The sequence below is a fragment of the Ipomoea nil genome, unplaced genomic scaffold (assembly GCF_001879475.1).
Source record: "Ipomoea nil cultivar Tokyo-kokei standard unplaced genomic scaffold, Asagao_1.1 scaffold1407, whole genome shotgun sequence".
Taxonomy (NCBI): domain Eukaryota; kingdom Viridiplantae; phylum Streptophyta; class Magnoliopsida; order Solanales; family Convolvulaceae; genus Ipomoea; species Ipomoea nil.
Window position 1 is genome coordinate 2,359,432 of NW_017617835.1, and position 13,050 is coordinate 2,372,481.

At 34.6% G+C, this 13,050-nt stretch overlaps 2 protein-coding genes and 1 long non-coding RNA gene across 6 annotated transcripts in view; 2 read left to right on the top strand and 1 right to left on the bottom strand.

Moving 5' to 3' along the window:
- LOC109186306 (probable 3-hydroxyisobutyrate dehydrogenase-like 1, mitochondrial) lies at window positions 1-2,877 on the top strand. 3 transcript variants are annotated; one of them, XM_019336235.1, is made up of 2 exons: window positions 1-966; window positions 2,704-2,877. In XM_019336235.1, exon 1 carries the CDS (start codon window positions 28-30, stop codon window positions 964-966), a length of 939 nt encoding a protein of 312 aa, XP_019191780.1. In that variant the 5' UTR covers window positions 1-27; the 3' UTR covers window positions 2,704-2,877. The 3 variants fall into 3 exon arrangements, with proteins under 3 accessions (XP_019191780.1, XP_019191779.1, XP_019191778.1); XM_019336234.1 differs by lacking the exon at window positions 2,704-2,877 and adding an exon at window positions 1,199-1,471 and having other exon boundaries at window positions 1-970; XM_019336233.1 differs by lacking the exon at window positions 2,704-2,877 and adding an exon at window positions 1,199-1,493 and having other exon boundaries at window positions 3-966.
- LOC109186309 overlaps window positions 1,231-13,050 on the bottom strand; it is a 14,751-nt gene continuing 2,931 nt past the window's right edge. Inside the window, exon 2 of the long non-coding RNA XR_002055120.1 lies at window positions 1,231-1,978. This is a non-coding gene — a long non-coding RNA (uncharacterized LOC109186309). The remainder of the gene's footprint in view (window positions 1,979-13,050) is intronic.
- Window positions 5,942-13,050, top strand: part of LOC109186303 (receptor-like protein kinase 5) — a 35,624-nt gene continuing 28,515 nt past the window's right edge. The window contains exons 1-2 of one of the 2 annotated variants that reach the window (XM_019336228.1): window positions 5,942-8,633; window positions 8,721-9,188. In XM_019336228.1, coding sequence (XP_019191773.1) covers window positions 6,026-8,633; window positions 8,721-9,154 — 3,042 coding nt within the window. In that variant the 5' untranslated portion in view covers window positions 5,942-6,025 and the 3' untranslated portion in view covers window positions 9,155-9,188. Of the gene's footprint in view, window positions 8,634-8,720; window positions 9,296-13,050 lie in introns of those variants that run through there. The other variant, XM_019336227.1, reaches the window with a different exon arrangement.

Here is a 13,050-nt window from a genome sequence, read left to right on the forward strand (position 1 = left end):
CGCCCCTTCGCCGCCCGTATCCGCTCAATGGCCACCGCTACCGATGCCGTGAATCCGTCAAACACCCGTCTGGGATGGATTGGTACCGGCGTGATGGGCCGATCAATGTGTGCCCACTTGATCAAGGCGGGATATAAGCTCACCGTCTTCACCAGGACTCCGAGCAAAGCCCAAGAGCTCATTTCCATGGGGGCGCAGTGGGCTGACACTCCGAAATCCGTCTCTGCCCAATCGGACGTTGTATTCTCCATCGTCGGCTACCCCTCCGACGTCCGCCACGTCATCCTCGATCCCAACTCCGGCGCCCTCTCCGGCCTTCGTCAAGGCGGCGTCGTGGTCGACTTGACCACCTCCGAGCCCTCCCTCGCGGTTGAAATCTACTCCGCCGCGACGTCCGCCGGCTGCTCCGCGATAGATGCCCCCGTTTCGGGCGGCGATCGGGGAGCCCGCAACGCCGCACTTTCAATCTTTGCCGGCGGCGACGAAACCCTTGTTCAGCGGCTCTCCCCCATCTTTGCCCTCATGGGTAGAGTTTATTACATGGGTGCCCCTGGAAAAGGCCAATTCACAAAACTAGCTAATCAAATAACCATAGCTTCGGGTATGGTTGGGCTTTGTGAAGGCCTTATATATGCCCACAAAGCTGGTTTGGACTTGGAATTATATCTCAGTGCAATTTCAACTGGAGCCGCGGGCTCAAAATCATTGGACTTGTATGGGAATAGAATACTGAGCAGAGATTTGGATCCTGGATTTTATGTGAATCACTTTGTTAAGGATTTGGGTATCTGCTTAAAAGAATGCCAAAACATGGGTTTGTCATTGCCAGGATTGGCATTGGCTCAGCAGCTTTATCTATCACTTAAGGCTCATGGAGAGGGTGATTTAGGTACCCAAGCTCTTGTTTTGGCACTGGAGAGGCTTAACAATGTATCACTGTCAAGTTCTTCAAAGGGAAAAGCTTAGATGGGTAAAAATCTGATTTTAATCTGGGATTGGCATTTTTTTTATGTCTATCTGGCTATGTATGTTTATGAATTATAGTTTAGAAAGTGATCAAATCCTGTGATCATAATCTGAAATACTTGGTGTGAAATCTAGAGGAGAAAGCAAGAGTATTTTTTCATAGTGTTTATCCAATTTTAAGAGCTTCATGGAACTGCCTAAACTTTTTTTTTTCTTTGGTATTATTTTCCAGATGAAGAGTAATGCATGACTTGCCGATTCTAGTTCTTTGGGTATATGGCTCTGGGTGTAGTAAGATTTTGCGCTATGGAGTTTGGAAACTGCAGCAGTGGCACAGTGCTAGTAGAAATGCCTGATTATTTGTCTATTTAAATAAGATTGTTGGTTTCATTTTTCATTGAAACTCATAGCTAATGTATATTTGCTATAAGAAACAATGGTAGAAGACGAATTAATGATTTAAAGTGTGAAACTCCTTTGGTAACTTGAAAAGTGTTTATGGTGAGAGAGGAGTCATTATAATCTAATACTATAGTACATGGGGCTAGTGAGCAATCGTGTAAGTTATCAAGTTCTAGTGATATATTGTACAGGTTAACAGCAAATATGTATTGTGGCAACTAAATTAGCTTAGAAAGATGTTGGAACTATTCTTTTGTGTTAGCTCTAAAATAAGGTGATTTGAAAATTTGAGGCATAGTTTGCCGAAGTTGATTCTGGAGGGCTCCCTTCTAGGATGAGTGGACTTGTGGGGAGACGATTTGAATGATCTTTTCTTTCTTTTTCATTATTTCCTCAGATTTCTTGTTTGCTTGGGAACCAAACTGTGAATGATTTCTTTAGATGACACAAACCCAGATTAGTCTAACAAATATGTTTAGCACGGTTTGCCTATTGGTGAAATATGTGTTGGTAATTGACTTGAGGCAGCGAGTGCTTGGTGAAATATGCATTGGTGATTGACGTGAGGCACCTACTGCTATCTTCATTATGTGATTTAATGCCTCTGAACCTTCCCTGCCATTCTAGAACTATATGAATTTTAGCCTTGAGGTACTAGGAATTTAGGACAAGAACTACTAACTTGATTATGTGTTTTAATGCCTCTGAGTCTGAACCTTCCCTGTCATTCTAGAAATATATGACTTTTAGCCTTGAGGTGTTAGGGATTTAGGATAACTTTTGATGGACCTGACTGAGTTGCATCTTCCTGTAAAGGCATGAAAATTAGGGTCTTGTCTAGAAGATTAGGTATGTGATTTACAAAAGTCTGCAAAGATTATCTGTGTTTTTCAAAAGCACAGTTGTATGTATTTGAAGAGTATGGCTTAGCAAAAGTTCTATGCCAACCATTCTCTTTGATAATTGATAGAACATCTCTTTTTACATTTCCTAAAAGCAGTTGTAAAATCCTTTACCTGGAAAATGTTTTACCTTAACTCTAATGACCTGCTATTACAGACCATTAACCGATTTTTGGACTTCAATGCAAGAAAATAACATATTGATGAGCTTAATTGCAACTTTTAAAAGTTTAGAGGCTTATTTGACCAATTTTCTTATATTTTGTTAATGCATGTTTTTCTAGTTTTTTAATCTAGAAAATATCACTAATGACTGAAGATAAAGTATTTTCCAGCAATACATGGAAAATATGTAATCTGTAAAATATTTTTCTTGTCCACTTTTTCTACATGATGCAAATGCAGTGTAAGTGAGCAGGTGGTGTTGGACCAGGGAAAAGAAAGGATGCAAAGTGGAGGAGATAAGAGGGCAATTCTAGAATGAAGATAGTCTATGATCAGGTACCAAATTACTTTTTTGGTAAATGGAGAAAGCAAATTGCAATTTCTAATTTCCTGTCTTAGTTGTAGCCCCTAGTTTACAATGGTAATTAGGATTTGAGAGTTCTCTCTTTGCTTTTTCAAAGTTAGCTACCCATAACCCTACTACAACTGAATCTTATAGCTGTTGAGATTTACCTGTTGCTTGGAGCTCATAAAAAGTATTCGGTCCGCACACGTGAGGGAATGTGTTGAGCATATATTTCTTGTATATAATCGAGGATTACAATTAAGTAGACATTGAACATTTACGTTTTATCAACACACCATGATTGGTCGAGGAAGAATTTGCATAATGATTGACGAGGAATTTAAGGAAACATTGCAATAATTATACATGTCTTGAGAATTAATCAATTCATAAAGTTTGAAAATTGAACACATAATACTCACATTTACTTTTGAAAGGTTTAAAAATTGAACACGTGATACTCACATTTACTCCGTACTTTTGAAAATATTACCGATTTGAATTTTCAAATATTACATATTCAATTTATGTTGTGTTTGGTTTACGGATATGCTTTTATGGATATTCAGGAGGGGAACAAATTTTTTTTTTTTAAATAATATAAGAATCTTTTGACTATATTCAATTTTACATTTGTATTTGGTTAAACGACCAAATTGTGGGCAAGTTGGTTTAAAACTCTTTAAAACACTCGTCAACAAATGCCTTGTAAGCGAGGCGAACCTGAATAAACAGGGCTATATTTAATAGGAATAATGTTCAACTACATTTTTTTTTTTAGTATACAAATATGTAATTGTACCATGGAATTTTTAAAAATACAATTGGATGAATAATCTATGTAGTTAAATCAAAATTAACCTATTTGATTAGTTATTGTTGATTGTTGATGTATCGGTTAATCTTTTTTTTTTTTAAAAAAAAACTTTTTTTAATTGTTTTTTTTTTTAAACTGTCTTCGACTGGAGGCGAAGGCCGGTCTTTTGTCTTCGGCTAGAGTTGAAGGCCATTCATTATCTCTGGCAGGGAGACAAAGGTTTGATTTTTATTAAAAAATAATTTAATTTAAAATTATTTTAAAAATTAACCGATGGTTAACAATAGTCAATTTTGGTTTAATTGCATAATTTTAAATTGTTCATGAATCCAATTGTAATTTTTTGAGTTTTATAGCGCAATTGCATATTCACGTGTAGTTCGGTGGCTCATTTAAATATTATTCCTATTTAATATGGCAAATTATACAATGGACCAGTGTATACCTTGCATTGTAGACTCTGGTTCAAAGTGATATTCAAATTATGTCTTAATTGAATGCACATAATGTGTTAACTACAGTAATTTTTTAATCAGAGATTCACAATGTAAGGTCGACTCTGGTCCATTTAATATGAAACAGTTTGATTTGAACTCTAATTATTATTATTATTATTATTATTATTATTATTATTATTATTTTATAAGTGTAAATATAAAATGAAAACATAATATTTAGTTTAAAAATTGGTCAAAATATAATACGTAAAATACTCAACAAAATTCAAAATTTAACTTCAAGTCTTCAAGTAACCTTCTTTGTGTATATTTGGATACAAAATTATTCACCCTCGATATCAAATTCTTCTAACATTATATTTTCAATTTTAAACCAATCTAAGTATAATATATATATATATATATATATATATATATATATATATATATATGCTCGTAAGTATCTTCACTATCTTGTGCCACACTAGTCATGTGCTTCCCAACATGCAGTGTGCGACACAACGTGTCGTTATATTCACTATTTTGTGTTGCACGCATTGATAGATAAATAGAAAAGTGTGATGATATTTTTATAATTAAAATAAAATACGGAGTAATTATTTATAAAATATTGATTGTTTTCTATTAATAGTAATATTCATAATGGTTTTTTAGTATTGTAGAAATTGCCATAAAGATTACATATATTTTTAATTATATAGTTTAAATTTTTAATTATTAAACTTGTTGGATGCGTGAGTTGATTGTAAGTGTTACGTAGTATATATATTACAAAACGGGTAAAAACTTGTGTGAGATTGTTTTACATATCCTTATTCATACTACAGATTCAGTTAAAATAAAAATGTAATACTAATACTAAAAAATGTATTACTAATAAGGAATAAAGTATCCATTATAAAGGAAATGTAATACTTTTACATTTTAATTTTAAAATATTACATTTTTTAAAAAAAGTATTACATATTCTATTATAAATAATAAACACTTTATTTTTAATTAATATTAAATCTTTTAGTATAAGTATTACCTTTTAATCTTAACCGATCTCAATTCGTGAGACAATTTGATTGCAATTTATATCCTGCACCACGGCGCGCGTTGCATTGTGCGCCCAGATGCAAAACGACGTCGTTTCATTTTTTATTTTTTTTTTGAAATTTCTCTACCCAGTGTTTGACAGTTAATTTTCGTTTTAAAAAAAAATATCTCATGTTCAAAAATGTACATAATGTTATATTAGAATACACATAATTATATAACAAAATACACATACTCTTTTTAAAAGATAATACACATAATCTAACATAATACATAATAAACATAAACTTTTAACATAATACACATCAACTCTTAACATAATACATAAAAATTTCTTGATTCGAATGTACATAATTGTATAAAAAAAATGTACATAATTGTATAAAAAAATGTACATAATAAAAAATAGACATAATTGTATAAACAAATATACATAATCATGTCAACTTCTTACCGCGTTTCTCAAAACGAGCGTGGGACTATGCGCAGTGGTACAGGGTATAACGATCGTAAGAGAGTTACTCTACAAAAGGATATCATAATTGATTTCAATTTATTTTTAATAAAATTAGAATTAAGTGATGTGAACATTTTACCTTTGACTTTGAAAAGTATAAGTATTTCTTCCGTACCTTTTATGGTTTGAGTAGAGTGGATTACGGTGTATACCTTTGACTTTGAAAAGTCGACGCCGTCAAGGTTATGTTCAACAAAGGCAAGTAAGTCTGAAACTGCGGCACAATTGCGTCACGACTTTGGATTGTCGAAAAAGAATGGGGGGCCCATTTTAATGCACGATATTTAAAAGCTGTAATTTAACTTTTTGTTCTTACTTAACCTCAAATTTTGGCGCCATACCCATACTCAGTTTTGCAAGAACCAACTTTCTTGGCTTGCATTGCATCCCAGTTCCCAAATAAACCTCAAAATGTCGAAACTAACAACCCAAATCATCCTCATACTTGTACTCTTCTTCACTTTGCTCTTTTATGGAAACTGCCAAAGCAGTTTGAATCCAGAGAGGTCAATTTTGGTTGAAATAAAGCACCATTTTGGTAATCCATCCAATCTTTCCCACTGGACTTCATCCTCCGATCATTGTACTTGGCCGGAGATCACCTGTGGAGATGGCTCCGTCACCGGAATCCGGCTAGCCGACCTAATGCTTAACCAAACCATCTCACCATCCATATGTGACCTCAAAAACCTCACCATTCTTGACCTCAACCACAACCTCATCCCTGGGCCTTTCCCTGTAGCTCTCTACAATTGTTCAAATCTTGAATTCTTGGACTTGTCTTACAACAGCTTCAATGGCTCCATCCCCACTGATATTAACCGCCTTTCTCCCCGCCTCACGGCTTTTAACCTCTCCTCCAACTATTTCACTGATGGTATCCCACCATCCATTGGAGGACTTAAGGAGTTAAAAGAGATTCAGTTTACCACCACCTTCTTAAGTGGCTCTTTCCCGCCAGAAATTGGTGACTTGTTGAATCTTGAAATTCTGGTTTTGGACAATAATGCCTTTGCACCGCAGGAGATCCCGTCCAGGTTTACTCAATTGAAGAAACTGAGGAATCTATGGATCACAGGTTCAAATTTGGTTGGAGAAATCCCTGAGAATATCGGCAACATGACAGCTTTGGAATACTTGGCTTTATCTCAAAATAGTTTGAGCGGTAACATTCCGAACAGCTTGTTTCTGCTTAAGAATTTGACAATAGTTTACATCTCTGTAAACAAATTGTCAGGTTCTATTCCTCAGTCAGTTGAGGCCTTGAATTTGTATTGGATTGATTTTTCCAATAACACCTTAACGGGCGAAATCCCTCAAGACTTTGGGAAGCTGACAAAACTGGAGGGGTTGGTTCTGTTCATGAATCAATTGTCGGGTGAAATTCCAGGAAGCATAGGTAGCTTGCCGGCATTGTGGGATGTGAGGCTGTTCACCAATAATCTGTCAGGCGAAATTCCAGCAGATTTTGGTAAACATTCGAAGCTGCAAGGTTTCGATGTTTCCACAAACAATCTCGTGGGATCATTGCCAGAGGGGCTGTGTGATAACAAGGTGCTTTCTAGCATCATTGCTTTTGACAACCACCTTACAGGTGAGCTTCCAAAGTCTCTTGGGGATTGTCAAACCTTGGTAAGTGTCAGAGTGGAAAAGAATCAACTTTCTGGTACAATTCCTGATGGTTTGTGGGCAGCTAGGAATCTGTCAAGGTTCTTGATTAGTGATAACTTGTTTACTGGTGAGCTGCCACAAAAGGTTGCCATAAATTTATCTCTAGTGGATATTAGCAACAACCGATTTTCGGGTGAAATCCCTGCTGGAGTTTCTTCTTGGAATAATCTTGTTAACTTCAAGGCAAGCAATAATCTCTTTACCGGTGAAATCCCTCAAGAACTGACGGCACTGCAACAGCTATCTGTTCTTTGGTTAGATGCGAATCAGCTTTCTGGGAATTTGCCGTCAGAAATTATCTCATGGAAGTCACTGACCTCCTTGAAATGCAGCAGAAATCAACTGTCTGGTGAAATCCCATCAGCACTTGGTCTTTTGCAGAATCTTAATGAGTTGGACCTGTCTGGAAACCAATTTTCTGGGGAAATTCCACCCAATATAGGGCGTGCGCTAACTTCACTCAACCTGTCTTCAAATCACCTCTCGGGGAGAATCCCGGGTGCGCTTGCAAATGCAGCATTTGATAAGAGCTTCTTGAATAACCCCGGGCTTTGTGCACCCACCTCTTCATTTGGCCTCAGTATTTGTAAGATGAATACCAAGAAATCAGATAGCAAATCTGTCAGAGTTATAGCTGTTCTTGGAAGCATAGCAGCAGCCTTGGTTCTAGTAGCGGTTCTCTATATTCTGTTTGTTTTAAGAAAGAATCGGAAAACGAAGGAAGGATTGGTCCCGAATTGGAAGCTCACACCATTCCACAGGCTAAGCTTCACAGAATCAAACATTCTGCCAAATTTATTACCACACAATGTGATTGGCAGTGGGGGATCAGGCGAAGTTTACCTGGTACCCTTACATCAAACCGGTGAAAAAGTTGCTGTTAAGAGGGTTTGGAATTGCAAGAAGTTGGAACGAAAGCTCGAGAAGGAATTTGAAGCAGAAGTGGAGATACTTGGCACGATTCGCCACTCAAACATCGTGAAACTCCTGTGTGGAATCTCGAGTGAAGACTCTATGCTTCTTGTGTACGAGTACATGGAAAATCGCAGCTTGGATTTATGGCTCCATCCAAAGAGAAGGCCATATTTTGCAAGTCTTCCTCATTCCCAAGTCCTGGAATGGCCAACCAGGCTTCACATTGCCACCGGGGCAGCCCAGGGGCTCTGCTATATGCATCACGGCTGCTCCCCGCCCATTATCCACCGAGATGTGAAATCAAGCAATGTACTTTTAGACTCCAAGTTCAATGCCAAAATCGCAGATTTTGGTCTAGCAAGAATGCTGATCAGGCCCGGAGAAGCTAATCCAGTCTCAACAGTGGCTGGCTCTTTCGGCTACATGGCTCCGGGTACGTTTAGATTCATTCACTGAAACCCCATAGTCTCCGCAATTCTGCAAACATGTTCTAATGATATGTTTTTATTACGATTTTCAGAGTATGCACACACAGCTAAAGTGAACGAGAAGATCGATGTGTACAGCTTCGGGGTGATTCTCTTGGAGCTTGTTACCGGGAGGGAACCCAATGATGGCACTGAAAACTCGAGCCTGGCTGAATGGGCTTGGCAATACGCCCAAGAAGAAAAACCCATAGGCGATGCAATAGATGCAGATATGAAGAAGCCACAGTACATAGATGAGATGCAAGTTGTGTTCAAACTCGGGTTATATTGTACTCACACATCTCCTTCCAGAAGACCTACCATGAAAGATGTCCTGCAAGTTCTGCTAAAATACGAACGCCAATCAACATATGCAGGCAAGATAAATGGAAGCGAGCGTGATGCTTCGCCGCTCCTTAAACATTCATCAGGGAGTGAGAGGAGCTCAGAGAGTGAAGATGATGATGAATTTAAGTCCATAGTGTGAAGGAGTCCAGATTGTTAGTTTAAGATGAATATATAGCTAGCTAGCTAGGAATATACTGTATCTCTCTCTCCCTTGTATATAACAACAATTTTGTATCTCTTTCAGTTTCAGTTTCAATATGTTATGAGATTTTTGAATGAAGAGTTTTGAGGGCGCCGGGTTATGCACCGGAAATTGGCTGGCCTTAAGTTATGCACCACAACATGAGAGACAGAAAATTCTATTTTCCTAGCTCCAAAAACTCTGCTCCTACTCCCTTTGAAGCTGTGTTCGCCGAGTTCGTTCGTTTGGGTGTTCAAACGTCGAACCGTTGTGCGTTTTATCTTGGGAAACCTAGGCCACAACGCTCCTAACACTTTTGGGAGGTGACAAATAAGGTTTTAAGGAATGAAAGACACATCGCCTAACTCGTACATTTCTTTCTTCCTTCTCCTTCTTTCTTGTTTTGAATTATGCTTTTAAGCAAAAATTCGTTCTCCCTCTTTTGATATATTCGTTGGATTGGACTTATAATCTGAGGATTATTAGTTTCAATTTTGGTTGATATATATTGGTATATCTTTTCGTAGATATACATGTATATATAACCTTTGGTCCGTTTTATATATATTTGTGTGTATATATATATTTCGGATAAATATTCAATAATATTTTATATACTTGTGTGTGTATATATAAATATTATTTTTGGGATATTAAATCGGTTTTGATTCATTATCACCAACAATATTATCCTTTTCATGCAATGCGCATGAAAAACTAAAATGAAATTGGACCATCAGACTAAAAAACATGTAATTAACACTTTAAACAAGTTAAATTTGTGCAATTGAACAAAAGTGATCTATTCTCCAAGTTAATGGCTGACATGTTGATTAACATTTAAAATTTTGTTTTTATGCTATTTTTAACAACTAGTATTTTACCCGTGCGATGCACGGTATAAAAATAAAAGTATAATTATTATTTCTGAAAAATATATTATAAACACAATTAAAAGATTAGTAAATAAATAATTGCATTAGAAAATATAAATTTGAACATGTAATAAAAAAATATTATTAGAAACTATTAATGTTATTAAATTTTACATATAAAAAAGAAATATGAGCATTTTATTTATTTTTAAAATTTTTTTATTTAATAATTATTTTCATTTGCTATGAAAATTTATGAAATATGTGCAATTAAAATAAAAATTGATATTGATGATTTCGTTCAATATTTGAAGTGGATTATTCATTTCAAAGATTTCAAATTATATTTTATTATATGTTTCTTATCCTTGAACATTATTTTAATATAATTAAGTGTATTATGATAATTTTAATTTGAACAATGAATAATAAATTTGAATAAAATCAAACTATTCTAACATAATACAAATAAATTTAAATTAATTTTTTCAATAAATATATTGTAGATAGAAAATGTAACACAATTCAATTACATTTTTGTTATTAAATTCTAATAACATAAATTAATCTTTCAAAATATAATTCTTAAAAATTATTTTTTTAAAGAAAAAATTAAAACAAAATAAAATATTAATACAAAATATACAAAATACGTGTCTTTAATAAAAATAGCAGCCCAATCCATTCCTATCAGTTCTAATATATAACCCAATACACAACCCAAAACCCAAACCCAATATTGGAACCTAGACCCGGCCCAAGATCCGACCATATAAATACTAAACCTAATCTCTTCGCCCCCACCCCATCTGCCCTCTCTCTATTATTCTAGAAACCATAACTCCTCGAAGGAAATTCCAGATTCATCCTCAGATGTTAACCCTCGCATGCTTTCTCTTTCCGTCTATGAACCTCTCACCGTCTGTGTCTCTCAGTTTCGAAATGTGTCTCTTAGTTTCGAAACCTCTGTTACTCCATCTCGACGTCGTCTTCGGCTCGCCGCCCTTAAGCCTCCCTCCTTCATTATGCGACTATATCTGGAAACATGAACAAATGCAGGGAAACAAATCGAATCTAAACAAATAGGTAAATCTGAAATTCTTTATGTTCAATTTTTTTGTTTTTCTTTTCGAACACGCAAATCCTTCAAGTCCTTTGAGAGAAAATTTTCGATCTAAAGCCGTGTATACTGTGCATGTTATATTTTTTATTTTTCCGGTTTGATAATTTTTTTTTTTCAATAAAATTTTTTTTCCCATTTTTTCCCAAATTTTTCCGATTTTTTTTTCGAATTTTTTATAATTCCTTTTGGTTCAATCTTTTAATGTTATTAATTTATAGTTGATTTATTTTATTTTCTACTAAAATTTTTTGTTTTTTTTTTTAACATGCAAATTTCAGTCTTCATCAGAAAAATTATTAAAACGGAAAAAATCTTGTCGAATATATGTTCATTTTACAACTGTATGTTATTTTTTTTCTGTTTGATAAATACATGTCGATGAGATATATGTATTCAAAGTACAGTGAACCAATTTTCCATTGATTAGAATATGTACACGAATTTATATATACCCCACAATATTGTTATGTACACATTACATAACAACACACCAAAATCTATCTATACACATTATTAAAATAATAAGTTTCTATAGTATTTAATACAGAAGAAAAATAATACAATATAATACTCTGTAACTAAACAAAAGATATTCAAGATATAATATAAGTCACTATATCTGGAATATATCATCAGTTTTTCTACTATTATGATCATACTTTACCCTGATGATTTCAGGTATCAATGGCATTGAGAAACAGGTTACTGTATGCTGTTCAAATCCCATAAAAATGTTTTAAAGCAGGTTGCTTGGTATGCGTTGAAACCCCTGAAAAATGGTTTCCTACAGTTTGCAATGCATGTGTCAAAAGGAGGGTAAAGCCTATACAAAATGGAGGAAGCCTATACAATTAATTCAATTCTTCATGAGACAGAGCATGGTTTAAAAGGAAAATATCACCTTTGTTTTTTGAACAGCTTCATTGAGATAGAGCAGAGCAGCCCCACTGCAGATGTGGATGTGGGGTTTAACCATGTATGCAATATAGACTATTTATAGGTAGTTTTTTCACCAAAATTTAGTTTCAAAATCAGTACTTCTTGAACACCATGCTTGCTTGCTTCTGTTGTACGCAAGTTTGGAAAACCAATGTATCTGCTGTACTTCTCAACCAATGTATATATTTGTCAGTGAATAGTAATTCAAGGAGTAATTAAATATATTTGTCAGACATGTATTGTCAAATCAAATGTTTACTTTAAAGGGAATAATTTTTAATTAAAAAAATCAGAAAAGGCAAAATACCTCTAAAACTTGAGCGGGAATTTACACAGCCAAATCTGTTTGGCTTTTTTATATATAGGATTTTAAACATAAAAGAATAAATAAATAAATAAATAATCAATCCCTCGCTTTTGTCTCCCACTAATGACCAAGAAGTATATTTGAATAGGTATTCTATGAGACCGTTTCACATGAAACGTGTAATATTTTTTAATTAAAATATAATACTTTTTATATATCAATAAAACATTTATATCTTAAAAATATTACACATCTCACTTTATTTTATCTTTCTAATAAACTTAAGATAGGTATGTAGATGAAATTTTCCGTACGACAAATTAAAGATATTATTTTGTGTAGAGATTATTACTTTTCAATATAATGCCGTAGCCGTGGAACTTAGGTTACGTTGTAATGTTGTGTGAGGAGTTGACTAGTCTTTGTTCAACAAAGGCTGTTTATAACTCATAAGTCCTCCCACAGTTACTCAAATCTAAAGAATAATGTGACCAGTTGACTAGCATTTAATTTCCCTATATTCTAAGTTAGAAACAATGTGAGATATTGATAAAGATGTAATATTAAAAACATTGACATCATTTATTTCTCATCTTATCTTTATATGAGT